This window comes from Aptenodytes patagonicus, chromosome 1 (assembly GCF_965638725.1).
Source record: "Aptenodytes patagonicus chromosome 1, bAptPat1.pri.cur, whole genome shotgun sequence".
Taxonomy (NCBI): Eukaryota; Metazoa; Chordata; class Aves; order Sphenisciformes; family Spheniscidae; genus Aptenodytes; species Aptenodytes patagonicus.
Window position 1 is genome coordinate 94,421,461 of NC_134949.1, and position 14,773 is coordinate 94,436,233.

At 39.7% G+C, this 14,773-nt stretch overlaps 1 protein-coding gene across 1 annotated transcript in view; it reads left to right on the forward strand.

Annotated features, from left to right (window-relative positions):
- The window catches only part of F5 (coagulation factor V), a 35,387-nt gene extending 20,882 nt beyond the window's left edge, over positions 1-14,505 (forward strand). The window contains exons 14-25 of the mRNA XM_076349323.1: positions 1,734-1,899; positions 3,133-3,369; positions 3,846-4,056; positions 5,089-5,268; positions 6,728-6,844; positions 7,294-7,365; positions 8,430-8,524; positions 9,898-10,053; positions 10,696-10,840; positions 10,998-11,146; positions 11,945-12,127; positions 12,916-14,505. Coding sequence (XP_076205438.1) covers positions 1,734-1,899; positions 3,133-3,369; positions 3,846-4,056; positions 5,089-5,268; positions 6,728-6,844; positions 7,294-7,365; positions 8,430-8,524; positions 9,898-10,053; positions 10,696-10,840; positions 10,998-11,146; positions 11,945-12,127; positions 12,916-13,104 — 1,900 coding nt within the window. The 3' untranslated portion in view covers positions 13,105-14,505. The remainder of the gene's footprint in view (positions 1-1,733; positions 1,900-3,132; positions 3,370-3,845; positions 4,057-5,088; positions 5,269-6,727; positions 6,845-7,293; positions 7,366-8,429; positions 8,525-9,897; positions 10,054-10,695; positions 10,841-10,997; positions 11,147-11,944; positions 12,128-12,915) is intronic.
- Positions 14,506-14,773: the final 268 nt, after the last annotated feature.

Below are 14,773 nucleotides of genomic sequence, written 5' to 3' on the forward strand. Positions count from 1 at the left end.
ATAATCAAGAGTAACACAACTAAGAACATTTTTTTTCCTTTTTTTTCTTAACCCCCTTTTGTAGACTCACTAGAAACACTCTTTAAAACAGAAGTTGAAAAATCCACTGTAAAAGGTCAAGAGGGAAACTTCCAGTTAGTTTTGTTATACTTGAATGACCTATTTTACTTCCTCCTTGAGTTCTTGGATTCTGCAGTAGAGACGGGATAGAGACCTCCTTGTACAAAGTCTTCCCAGGAATTTAATGGACTGAGTGATCTAATATAGGCAGGATGAAATCACAGTTTCTAGCACTAGCAAGAAGTGGTTCTGGTGTCTCAGTTCTGTGTTGTAAAATGGGATAATAGCACTTTCAACTTCACAAGGCTGCAGTACTGAAAAATGTATGAAAGATGCAAAGTGATTAACCACGGTGGTGACTGCCTTATACTTAAAGTAAAAATAAAGCTGCATGAATTATTGCATTGTTGTTCCTACTGTTTAGGGAAATCAGAAGGTGACTGGATGACAAACCCTAACGTTGAGGAGGTTTCTTATACTTTGATAAGTGAAGACTGGCCACTATGCCACAGCAAAGAGTACATGTGACCTTGAGAGAAACTTTGTACGAAAAATTCATTATCTTAATTCATACAAATCAGGATCAGTGCTCACCCTCAACCTGTAGAACTCCTAGTCACTTTTCATCAAAAAGCTGAACTTTGTGGCCCTTGAAATGAACAAGACCAAAACTGCCACGACTTCAGGTTTTTATCAAAAGCAGCAAAAACAGGAGCAAGAAAATTTTCATTATACAAAATTCAGCTCCAAACTTGTATTATTTCTCAAATTGAATTTCCATTTTATTTGATTTATATTTTCCCCCCCTACTTCTTCAGTATTCTCCAGGTTTAGTCCTGCCTCATCTCAGTCCATATAAATGGCACTTGCAAAAATGGCAGAAACTATAGACAGTTTCTCTGCGCACTTGCAAAATAAAGAAATACTTATGCTCAGAGCTCTATATAGATCTCCCCGGTGAGGTTCATCCTCAGCTGGTGTGAGGCGCATAATTGCAGTGAAATTAACAGAGCCCATGGCATATAGCGTCTCAGTGTGTTGAAGAGCTGAAAACCAGCCTTTCTTCCTACTAGATGACTTTGGTTAAGTTTCTATTTTTTGCAGAATTGATAATGAGGCAAGGTTTATAGGGAATGATAATATGTTTTATCAGGATAATAACATTTTGGTGCTTCTCTTTAAGATCTGAAGAATGGTTTGAATGCCTAAAATCTTTTTTCTTTTTTTTTTTCTCTTTTTTTTTTTTTTACACCAGCTCTGTGTTGCAAAATGCAGATATAATCAAATGTAAAATATGTTTCTGTTAAGCTTTCCAGAGAAGGTACATCTGTGAAAAAGTAGGGTATAGGTGGTAGGCTCACTACACTCTGAGCTAAGCTCTGATTCAGATTATTAAGGCTAATGGTAAAAAAGGAAAATAGAGCTCAGGTGGGTTTTCAGAGACTAGTTGGAGCTTTTCAGTGATAGCTGACCAAATCTTTGAAGGATCTTGTATACAACTGTAGAACTAAAATTGCTTAAACATTGCAAGTCGTGATTTTTAGAATCATCTGACTTTTCTTTGTGTGTTTATTCTTTATATTCTAAAATGTTTCTGCTATATGAGTTCTCAGATTTCATCAAAGCTATTTCTGATTCACTGTGTGGGTTTTTAATTGGAGATTTCCTTTCAGCACAATGATGAATGACAAAACCTGTAAAGATGGCACCATATATAAGGTGATTTTCCAAAGCTATACAGACAGTACCTTTACGACTCTTCAGGATGAAGACGAATATAAAGAACACCTTGGCATCCTGGGGCCAGTTATCCGGGCTGAAGTGGACGATGTTATCCTAGTAGGTCAATGTTTTGAATATGTGTGCAGGATAAGATTCTTAAGGCGATCTTACAGTGTGACATAGAGTGGGTCTAAAAATACCACAAATTTTTAAAAGATCATGATGGGGAAACAGTTTTCAAAGCTAGAAATTGCAGTGTGGACATAAAAGCACAGTGATGTGTTTCTTTGAAACACATCCTTTTTCTCTCCTCTCCACGGTAAATTCACTTCTGTTTTTCTTTCTTATGTTTCCCAACATTAAGTACTGGCTTATCAGTCTAATGTAAAATGAGATTTAAGTTTAACATTAAAAATAAATTAAGTTTTTAAAACCAGATTGCACTGAAAATATTACTTTTTATATGTAAAGGGAGCGTCTTGATTTTTTTTAAAAGAAATTAGTAAATTTGTATTCAAGATGAATATATATCTATTTGTCCAAAAAGTGTAGTGTATTTTCCTCTGAAAACTTTTGCTGTAAATGGGTTGGTTAGTTCTAATGCAAACTACAAGGATGGAGAGGAACTGTATCCCTGGTGATACAGTGGTACGTTTGCATTAGGAAGCACATTGCTGTAGAGTTTCCCTTCTCTCATCCTTCTTCATCCAGTCTTCAGACACACAGGGATGGACTTAGATGGGGAGAGTAGATCTCACTGCTTTTTGCTTATTTCAGTAGGAGTAGTGCACAACAGGAACACTGAGCTACACTTAAAAACATGAGTAAGAGAAGAAAGAGGCTATTTTAGCTTGGGAGCATCATTCTCTCTAAGGAGAGGTAAATATGTAATCTCCCTACCCTCATGCTTCTCTGGGACAAGTGAGAAGCACCGATTTCAGTGAGAGTGATACATACAGAGGTCTAGCGTTACTATTTTGTGCCCTTCAGTACAACTGTGCAGCAAAGCATAAGAGGTAGAAACTCCCCATCTCCCTGCTTGCTGTAACTAAGTATATCCAGGTGTGAAGGGCAGCAGTAAAAGTTCCAGGAACCTAGACTCAGTGGAAGACAGAGTTAGACTCATGCTTTCTACTTTTTAATTAACTACCTGCATCAAAGAGGGTGACTCTGCATGGAGATGTCAAAAGCTATCCCTGCCAGCTTTGCCATGCACAATGTAGCCTGTAATCATTATACAAATCTTGACCCTGGTTTGAGGTCATGGGAATGTATTGCGTGGGGACTTTGGTTTAGGCCTGAATTTGCTGAACGGAATCTATTTCTTCTGGTTTTTTTTTTTTTTTTTAGGTTCATTTTAAGAATCTGGCATCCAGACCATATTCCCTCCATGCTCATGGACTCCTTTATGAAAAGTCCTCTGAGGGAAGCGTTTATGATGATGAATCTACTGCTTGGTTTAAGGAAGATGACGAAGTTCAGCCAAATAACAGTTATATATATGTATGGTATGCAAACAGGCGATCGGGACCTGTGCAGGCAGGAGCAGCTTGTCAGTCCTGGATCTACTACTCCGATTTAAATCTGGTAAGGAAATCAAAATAGAAGTGGTAGTGTTGCTGGGGTTGATCACAGAATCACAGAAACATTTATGTTGGAAGGGATCACTAGAGATCGTCTAGTCCACACCCCCCAACTCAAGCAGGGTCAGCTGGAGTAGGTTGTCCAGGACCATGTCCAGTCAGGTTTTGAATATTTCCAAATGATGTTACTGTATGGCTGTAGAAATGTAAGCTGCAGAACACGTTTTGGACAGCTGTCCTTTATTTTGGGCCTGATGTTCCCATCTGACATTTAATCTCTTACACTCAGTTAAAAGAGGATATAAGCTGTGGAAGAATTCAAATTGGTAGACTGAGCAGGGGAAAGTAAAGATACAAGGCAACAGCAATTCCGGCCTCTGCTTTAAATTTTTAGGGCCTGATGCATTTCTGTAGAACGCTATGAGTTTTTTGACATCTTTTGGGAAATCCACTTTTACATCTAATATTATTACCTTCTAGGAGAAAGATATTCACTCTGGTTTGATTGGGCCAATACTGATCTGTCAAAAAGGAACCTTCAGCAAGTCAAGAAACAGCAGAACATCGACCCGAGACTTTTTCTTGCTTTTTATGGTCTTTGATGAAGAGAAAAGCTGGTACTTTGACAAACGTTCTAGAAGGCCTTGTACTGAGAAGACCCAAGAAATGCAGCAATGCCACAAATTCTATGGTACTTATTTCACTTTGCCAAGTATTCAGTTTATTGGGGTAGAAGGAAAGGTGTTGGGGGAGGTATCTCAGCTCACAGTGCCTTTGAACATGCATAAATCCTACATGTTGTTTATGTGAATGTTTTGTTGTTGTTCTCCATTGTACCCATAATAGTCATAGTTTTATATGTAAGGATTAGCATTGACTGGAAATTTGTTATTAACATGAAGAAAGGACGTTAGACTGAAACTTTCAACTGAAAACTTCTCTCACAATCACAGACATCTACCCCTCCACATTTAAAACAAAAAGAAAAAAGAAACCCAAAACCCCCTCTTTTCAGTAAGAGGCTAATATCCTGAAAACTTTTTGCAAGAAATTTAAAAATACTGTAATAATTTGACAAATCAACTAGTTCTACTGAGGAGTTGGAAGCAGCTGTAGGACAGCCCTTCATATACCTCTCTGCGGATACAGAGATTTTAGTCATGTAGAGTTAAGTAAGTGGCTGACTGTTCAAAGGTAACCCTTTTTTCTCTTTGAAATAATGGTCAGTAATGAAACTCTGTTTCTGTCTTTGAAAATCTGATGCTTGTGTGCTGTAAGTGTGATCATGTTTGAAAAAGGCATGTTAAGAAGTGGAATCTGCCTTTTGAAAATGTGGTCTATAAAATCAGTTGTTAATCGAAGGTGTCAGTTGTGACTGTACAGCTGTGGAAATCTAAGCTGCAGAACACATGTTGGATAGCTGTCCTTTCTTTTGGGCCTCATCTTCCCATCTGACATTTAATTTCTCACACCTCCTTGTTCTCCTGGCTGCCATGTGTTGCAAGCAAACTGTGCCTAAATCCTCTGGTAAGGTCCCTGGATTTTCTGAATTGATGCACGTAGACTATAAAGTGTGTAGCATTTTGAATTGGAAAAAGTGGTGTTTTTCCCAAATGCGTTACTTCATTAAATATTTTACTCATTTTAATAACTACATTCTAGCACTTTGAGACCTGTTTTGTGAGTGGTTTTCCTTACTAACGATATTTTTTTTTTTTTCCAGCCATTAATGGGATTACCTACAATTTGCAAGGCTTGAGCATGTATGAAGGTGAACTGGTCCGATGGCATTTGCTGAATATGGGTGGGCCAAAAGATATTCATGTTGTTCATTTTCATGGACAGACCTTCATAGAACAAGGAGAGCCAAAGCATCAGCTTGGTACATACACACTCCTTCCAGGTAAGTATCAGAGCAGAATAAAGTTCTAAGGGGGGACCACTGCAGTCTGTTGTCATCATACCAATGTAAAGGTGAACAGAAGTTGGCTTTGGGCACAGTAAGAAAGAGTTTGAGAGCACTGACAGTTCACTTGCTAGTGATGGTCAGAAGGAAAATCATCACTTTGCATCTCACTTAACACTGTGGGAGGGGGGAAATAAAGATAACATTGCTGTCCTCTAAAACTGGAAATATGAGTAAAGCTACAGACAAAACTTAAGTGCTTGGACAAATGTCTTCCTCTCAGATGAGAAGGGATATGTATGGAAAATGAATAGCAGTATGGTCTGCAGCACTACCTTCTGTTTGTGCTTTCCTTTCCACTCACCAGGTATATGAGCATGAGCAGGTTTCTCTCCTTTATTGCATCTCTCTTTTCCCCTATCTGCAAAGTAGGTCATAGTGCTGGGCTTGGCTTTGGCAGGTGCTCAACAGTAAAGGTCAGTATCGGAAAAAGGAAGTCAGTAGGATAGTGTCAGCCACCAATTCCTCGTGAAATGACACCTGTACAATAGCGCAGCAATCCTCTTCATGCGTCCCCAGGCTTCAATACCACTGAAGTCTCACTGATGTTTGCTGGGAGACTATTGGTATCTGGCTCAGTATGGTAAGCATTTATTTTTAGAACGTCAAGATGAGTGTGATACAGAAGAGAGAGAACAAATGTGAGCCCTGGGAGAATTCTTATGTCCAGAGAGAAAGGAAATAGGCTAAAAGCGTTCATTAGGCCACAGGATATACTCCTTTGCCCATCACCATCAGCAGTGAGAGCGTGCAATAACAGCACTTATGAAGCCTGTATTGCCAGCTAAAAGTGTTTATATAAGAAAAGCAATGAAGCATGTACTGTGCTTTCTAAGAAGTGCAGCGAACAGCCTAAACCATATCTGCCTCCTGCTCAATCCTTGGCCCTCCTGGGGCATGCAGAAAGTGAGGGGAGGGCCCACACATCTGATTCTCTCACATCTACTTTCGGATTCCTTACATCCATCCTTTACGTTACTTGAACAACACACTGGAGCAGCAGGAGCAAGAACTATAATCAGCATTGCAGAATTAACATCCCTAGGTTATGTAATAAATTTAATAGCACTGTTCATTACGTGGCTTGGCACTGTTTAATATGGAGATATCTGTTGTTACATACAGGCATCCAAGGTTTTGTACTTTGCATGAGAGGCAAAGGTTAGGTTTTGAGCTGGTCACTTAATTCCAGTCTCAGTCTCCAGCTGGAACTTGCTTGCTAAGAAAAAAATGATTGAGATGGTGGTAGTTACTGCTCTCTCTGCGATTTGTAGCAGGTTATTTAATTTTTCTGGATTAAGTCATAGGATGATCTTTCGATTTAACATCCAGCCTTGTTAACATCAACCTTACAATGCTGACGTTTCTGATATGTTTCTTTTCCATTTTTTTCAAGGCTCATTTAGAACAATTGAAATGAAACCACAGAGACCTGGCTGGTGGCTTTTAGACACTGAAGTCGGGGAATATCAGCAAGCAGGAATGCAGGCATCCTATTTGGTTATAGAGAAAGGTACTGAACTAAGGTGTTTTTTGGCTGGGGGAGTCAAGCTATAAAGTCATCTCTACCCTTTCAGGATCACTAAAAATAAATTTGGGAGATTGTTCTGCAAAAACCCAAAGCAGATTCTCTGTGCTTTCATGGAGGGGGTGGAGTGGTTACTGTGAACTTATTCTAGAAGAAAAAATGTTTAGCCTCTAGCATACTAGCTTCGAATTATTTAGCATACTACCTTTATTCCTTCAGCATACTAGCTTTGAATTTGAGGTTTCCTCACAGTGACCAGTGGATTAATCTGCTGAGAAATCGCGGAGATTAACTTGTCCTTCTCTGGGAAGAGAGTGGTGATGTTACAGCATTACTAAGAATTGTTCTGAATCATGTCTTAGAAGATTCCACCAGAATATATATTGGAATAGCCCTCCTTTTCTTTAACAACAAACTTACTGTGCTCTCTTTAGAGTGCAGAACCCCAATGGGTCTAGCAAGTGGAGTTATACTCGATTCGCAAATCAACGCTTCACATCATATAGGTGAGTTCATACTTGAAAAGGTCCCCAGCAAAGTATTGCAGTTCCATATTCTTTTGGCATTTCATGATGTGTCTTACAAGACCAGTTCAGCAGTGAATCAACTGTCAGGTTAAAAAGCTCTCCAGTGCTGCAGAGACTGAGCTGTCCTAGGTAGCCCTCATCGTTGTACTTCAACAGTGTCACAGGTCTCCTGTCAGTATCACAAGCCTGAGAGTCAGGGAGTCCTCTGTCCGTGGCCTGCTGGATGACCTGGAACAAATCCAGCTTTATCTTTTTGTCCTTTGGGTTCCCTGCTTGAAAATCAACAGCAGGTGTTCAAAAAGCTTTTGAGATTCGCATGTGGTATGAGATGTGAAAGGACAAAGTGTATCTGTTATGAAAGATTTGGGAACCTGGCATCCAGAGCAATGACAGAGTCTTTAATTTACCAAGTATATTCCTGGTATAAAAGTGGGATCATTTGATAGAGAAATTGATAGAATTTTACATGGGCAGTGGTAAATCAAGGTATACAGGTTACACGTGCATGTAGGAACACACATCCTTTCCCTCGAAATAACAAATAAATTACTTATTTTGGAAAACTGATTTTTATGTGGATTTAATTTTCTTTCTTCATTTCCCACCACAGTGTTATGAAGGCTTGAAAGCTGTGTTGTCATATATATTTCATATCAGTTGTTAACATGGAAACCTCCTTAGGCAGAGGGAAGCTCTCTGCCATGAACGTAGAGCACATTTTGTGTCTGATCCTGCCGGCGGCCAAAACTTCTTTAGCAAACTCTAGACCCTGGTTCCAAATCAGTAGACAGTACATTACATAAAAGGCTGTTATTTTTAAAGTCATTCTGCCAAGTATAAAACTGCAGGGTAACAGCTGACTTTCAGTTGCTGACCATGTCCAAATTATCCTAGATTATGGTTTTAGAGTCTGTTGGTTGGGGTTTCTTCCCAAGACAGTTTGGAAAAGAACTGAAGCACTCAACATCATTAGCTAGTTACAGCCTCCATTTTTTTTCAGCACCTCTCTTTAAATTCTTGCTTTATTCAAATTTTCTGTCTAGACTATTGGGAACCTAAGTTAGCCCGATTAAACAATTCTGGAACATACAATGCTTGGAGCACTACAATGAAAAAAGAACAACCCCCTTGGATCCAGGTATGGTTGGTACAACATGTGCTTGACCATCATTGAGTCTGGGTATGGCCATACAATCCTGTGTTGTGATTTTCCTGCAACTTGTTTTAAAAGGTCAAGCTGCTCTTGTTCTTGCTGAGAAGACTGCTGGGGAAAACTGAAAAGATGCAGCAAGCTTGATTGGTGATACCAAAAACTGTCCACGTCCCCTGGAGTAACCCAGTCTCTACTGCTGTTGAGGCCCGTTGACTGGACAGTTATCCTCACAATTAGGACTGTAACTGTTTTGTAGGCAAATGGAGTCATTCTTTCCATTTACTTTTTTTTTTCCTTCCATCTACCTAACAGTATATATTTATATTTATGTATGTTTGGGTGATCATTTAAAGTGTAATACTCTCAAACATTGCTTCAGATAGTTTTGTGTGTGTTTGTTTTGGATGCTTCTATGTCCAACTTGACACATAGTACAGTGTGGCTTCACAGGGAAATTAAGCTTATGATTATGGCTTCAAGCACTATATTATTCAGTTGCCTCACTTCTTCCATCTTTTTCTTCCATCCCAATCAGTTTCGCACCAGATACCAAATTTGCACCCAAATTTAGGGAAGATAGTTGATTTCTTACAAATCTCATTAAAATTGGCAGTTGGGAGAAACAAAAGACTCAAACGAGTGTTGCAGTGCAAGTTCAACAGGTGGCTGTTATGTTTGGCTTGCTAAATTTGACATGCTAGCAAGTTAGTGGAGGTGAAGTAGGGGGAGAAGGTTGGGGGATCTGATGTGGAACTGGAAGTAATGTTGGGAAGAGAAAGAATTTGGTAAGGGACATGGTAGCGAGAAGCTGGGGCTACTGCAGTAAAGCATGGAAAGATGCGGAGGGCATATCCCGAAAAATGAGTTTCACTGCTGATGGGAACATCTTGCTGATTTGATTTTATGTGCTAAGTTTTTGGATCTGATATCAGCAGGAATGGTGGCTTTTCAGCACTTCAGAATGTCATATGCCTTTTTTCAGTCTGGGTATCCAAAACTAGAGGCACCTTGTGAAAATGTGAGCCTTGAATTTCTCTATACTCCTTTTGCCTATCTGTAAAATGAGGATAGCAGAGTTCTGCCTAGCACGGAGACAGATATTTTTGAGGTGTCTTTGTGGTGCTGTGCTGAACACTGTAAAATGGCCTCTGAAATTAAATGTACACACAAATAAATACACAAATGAAATGAGAGAGACAGCACTCATTTGGACTTTGGCATCTGCTTGTATTCCTCCTGAGAGTGTTAGTGTTGTGGGTTTTAAAATGCAGGGCTCAGAGGTATTGTGTAGATGCCAAAGAATGAAACGGTTTTCACTGTGCATTATTGGCTTTATAAACACTGTTTGCTGTTCCTAGGTGGACTTTCAAAGACAAGTTCTGTTAACTGGGATACAGACGCAGGGAGCCAAGCAGTTTTTAAAGTCCTTGTACATCCAGAAGTTCTTAATTTTTTACAGCAAAGACAAACGGAAGTGGAGCACCTTCAAAGGAGACAGCTCTCCAGCACAAAAGGTCTGTGTGTGCCATAGGGGTTGCGACAACCTAGGTAGCATTATTGGATGATGCAGTGCGGTGACAGTTTTATGTTAAGAGATAGTGGAAAAAATTATGGCCTTCAGAGACTTAATAATACAGCTTGAGGCCCCAAAGGGCATTACCAATCTAATCAAATTCAGACCAGAAGACAAATTACAAGGTGAGGAACCTCCTAGACTGGAGTTTAGATTGGCCCTGTGACCTTGACTGTATAGAGTCTGGCTTTCTCACAAGCCTCTCTCCCTACTTTTATTTCCTAAGCCCATGTCAGCTTCTTGAAGCAAACCCTGAGGTTTCTATGGTACCACTCCTAAATCGAAAACCTGTTGTCTCTTATGTCTCCTTCTGCCTCCTTACTAATGTCTTATTACAGACTTACATAGTGCATAGAAATGGGTTGCTTATTTGAACTGAGACCTTCAGGCGCTTCCAAATATGCTAAGATGGGACCATGAAATATTTCGAGTTGCCCTGCAGCATAGGGTGCTCTATCACAGTGGATGGGGGCTAATGGTATAAAAAAGACTACTTTCACTAAAAAGCAGGTTTTCAGCATCCAAGCTTGTGTTTGCATTAAATTAACTCTGTGTGGATATTTTTTTCTTTTTTTTTTAATAGATTTTTGAAGGTAATTCCGATGCCTATGGGGTAAAAGAGAACATTATTGATCCCCCTATTATCGCTAGGTACATCAGAGTCTACCCAACTGAGGCCTACAACAGGCCTACTCTTCGCATGGAGCTCCTGGGCTGTGAAGTAGATGGTAAGAATGGATCGTGTGCTGGTGCTTCCTTTCTGGCAAATTTTTAACCTAATACATTAAGTGAAGCTAAAATTGTGGGTGTTCTCAATTCCAACATTGTTGCTTAGGCTATGGCTACTTGGATGAACTGGAGATAACATGGTGCTTCTCTTAACAGGTTGCTCTTTGCCACTTGGAATGGAAAATGGAGAGATCAAGAATACCCAGATAACAGCCTCATCTGTTAAGACATTCTGGTTTAACACATGGGACCCTTCACTTGCTCGTCTCAATCAGAAAGGAAAGATGAATGCCTGGCGAGCCAAGGTAACAAGTGAAAAATAGGGACGACAGCAAGACAGCTACCGTTAATAAATTTGTGCTGCCTGTGTGCTCATGTGCTTCCTGCATGCTGTATCCAGTGCCAAGCGTGATAGGGTTACTTCACAGCTCTTTAGCCATCCTTTGGGAAGAAGCCCATTCAACTCTTCCAGTAGAAAACTTGTTGAACTTCTGGCAACATCAATGAAATCGTATTTTGAGAGGTGGATGGTGTCCTCTGGGCCAGAGCCTGCAGCACTTCCCTGCAGAAATAGCCCTTTTAATTTCGGGAGACGAATACCAGTTGAATATTTGGCTCCAAGGGGTTAAAGAAACCCTTCCTGGGTTGGTTTATAGGCAGTGCAGCTTAATGGATAATGGGGCTGGATGCTGGATGACCTTCAGCAAGGCATGTGAGCTTCTGTGTCTTCAAAATGAAGTTGCATTTCTTTACAAAGCACCTTGAGATTTGCTGGAAGCTACTGTTTTGTATAAGCATTTGGTATTAGTATTATGTATTGCATTTTAATACTGGAGATAAATCTGTGTTATATTTCATTATGTATTGGAAATTAATGTGGAAATCTTAAGACACCAAATACATCATCTGCAGTGAAGAAGTTAATTGTATGGACCACCAAGAACGCTTACGACTTTTGCCTCAGCTTTGCTCTTCTGTACTTCTTTGATACAGTTTTGGTGCATTTTGATGCAGTTTTAACTATCTTTAAACAGGATTTTTCACTTAAGCAAATAAAGACACAGACACATTTGCTAATAGACAACCCTTTGTATCAATTGTAGTTGAACAACGACCAACAGTGGCTGCAAATTGATCTCCTCACAATTCAGAAGATAACGGCTATTGCTACCCAGGGGGTCACATCCCTATCTACTGAAAACTTTGTGAAAACCTATGTTATCCTATACAGCGACCAAGGCTCAGAGTGGAAATCCTATACAGATGATTCAAGCTCAGTGGCAAAGGTATCATCCTCAGCTCAGACAATTGTATCATTGCTTGGTTTTAGATGCTGAGCACAGTCAAAGCCCAAAGGCAGAATACCCAGCCAAAGAGATATTCTCAGAGGATTTTAAAATGCTAGGGAGCTGGGGTTACCACAGATAATGTCATAATATCCATCTGATTTTGATCATAGTAATTAACAGTAATGAAAGGAAAGAACTCCAAATCTGTAGAGAATGCAGTCAACATTGTGATAAAAGGAGCTGATGCTATTTGTAAAGGAGGACACTTAATTTGAATGAGTGAGGACATTTAATTTGAATGAACAATGGATTTCCCAGGGCCTCTTTTCAGCTTTTTTTTTTTCTGCTTTGATTTTATCGTGAAATTGTTAGTGAGCAGTTTTGCTGTAACAGAGCTGGAGAGCTCCAGATACCCACAGAGCAGACACAGTACTTTATACTGTTGCCCATACCACCTTACACCAACCTAACCCACAAGGGCTATTAGCAGAGGTAAAAAGTTAAAAGGGAAGCTTTTTTTTTAGTCCATCCAAATTAGAATGGCAAATTTCATGGTGTGGATGGAAACAGAGGCTGTTTAATTCAGACTCAGATATTCCTGGCCTGCACTAGCTTTGACCCAGCGTTTTAGGAAAAGCCTGGATGTGATCTTACGTAAAATCAGAAATGAGCCAGTCCATCTACCCTGGATGGCTAATGCAACAGCTTGGAACCATTTTAAAAAGAAAAACCAGGGTTTTTTGAAGTGCTGCCTTTTAACTAATTGTGCATTTGTGTATTTGCAGGTTTTCTTGGGTAATGAAAACAGCAATGGGCACGTCAAGCATTTCTTTAATCCACCCATCCTGTCCAGGTTTATCCGCATCGTTCCAAGAACATGGTATCATGGTATTGCCCTTCGGGTAGAACTCTATGGCTGTGATTTTGGTGGGGGTCTGGCTGTGAAAAGGACTGACGAGTCTGGGAGCTCTTAACCTTTCGTCAGTCGTCATGCAGAACAACAATTTTTTTTTTTTTAAAAACCCTTAAAACAGTCATACTTAGTAGTTCAGATGTGTGCTTCCTCAAAGGACCTTAATGTTTTGCCAGCAAGAATTGAGAGAGATTCCTCTGGCAGATGTTTCATTCCTACAAATACACACTTTAGAAAACAGCTGCTTTTCTCTGGGAAGAAATAGCAGTCCCTTCTGATTTGCGTATCACTTCTTCGTTCTAATCAGTACTCTGTCTTACTTTTACTTAATTTTAAGTTCTAAATCCCTGGGGATGGAGACTCTGGCCTTAATCCTGAGCCCTGATTATCTCCATTTGGTAATGCTTCTGCAGCACTGAGGAAGAATAGAAAGCTACAGGTGGGTGTTCTCCATACGTAGGGCTGAGAGGGAACACCAGTGCAGATATGGAGCTGTGGTGCTGCATTCCAGCAATGCCTCGGTAAGAAATGATTGTAGGGGTGGCCTCGCCTCCACATGTCTTTAATCTACACTATGACAAAGGTAGAACACATCCCAGCATTGAGGAGTATGCAACCCCTTCTCGGAGAATGTGGGTTTGCATTATTGATTCGGTTCTTGCATACCCAGCACACCTGAAATGCTGTGGATTTCACATAATTCATCTTCAGTGCCCTGGCAAGGGGAGGGGGGGTCAGCAATACCTTTCTTCCCCAGAAGTGAGGAGGGAAGTGATTTAACCTGGATTATGGTAGGTCATGGAATAGCAACAGTAGAACCAAAGTGAGAATCCAGAACTCCTGGCATTCAGTCCCATACAAACTTTTAGACCATGGGGAGAGGGAGCTCTCTTGAATAGGAAGGCATTGAGAACCATAGCTGTTCAGTGAGAATGCAACCTGGTGGTGGCAGAGGAGGGTTAGATGAGACTGGGTAACAGAAACATCTGCATCTTCTTTACCATTTAGCCCTGACAGTGTTTTCATTAATGGAACTACTCTTGTGCATAGAGCATACATGGATTTTTCCCAGGATGACTACATCTAGTGAAAATATATACACAGTCCATGAACTCGTTATTCCAGCAGACTTTTAGCTAAGCTTTCAGTAGTGTCTTTGGCTTCTATCCTGTAAATTGTTTAATTGCACAACTTCCACTTACCACACTAGGTACCCTTCAGCAGGGTGGATTTTTCAAAGTAGTTTGTGATTGAACCTTGTATAGTGTTATTGAAGTTATTTCAGTAGTTTTTCAATTCTGTATCTTAGGGACCATGCATTTCAAAATGAAGGTATAGAATGGGAGCGAAAAAAAGTATAAAAACTGAACAAATATTTTCTTTTTTTTTTTTTTTTTTTACTATGTCATAAACTGTTGTCATTTTTCACTGGAAAATAAAGATTATATTGTAGCATGAAAAACATCAACATTTTATTTTGTATATTTGCCTTGACAGTAGTACCTCTTTGGCAATAATTAGTGAAATTTTGCATCACAAAAGTAAAATTTTCAGCTTGATGGGAATTTTCAGTACTAATTAGAATTAATTTCAAATGGTGAAACTATGACTAACTGCTTCATCTTAAAAGATCAGTTTCTTAATATTTTGTAATGGTGCTTAACTTACTTCTGTTTGATACAGCCATGAAATTGCAATACAAGCCATATTCACTAAAAAAAAAAAAGAAA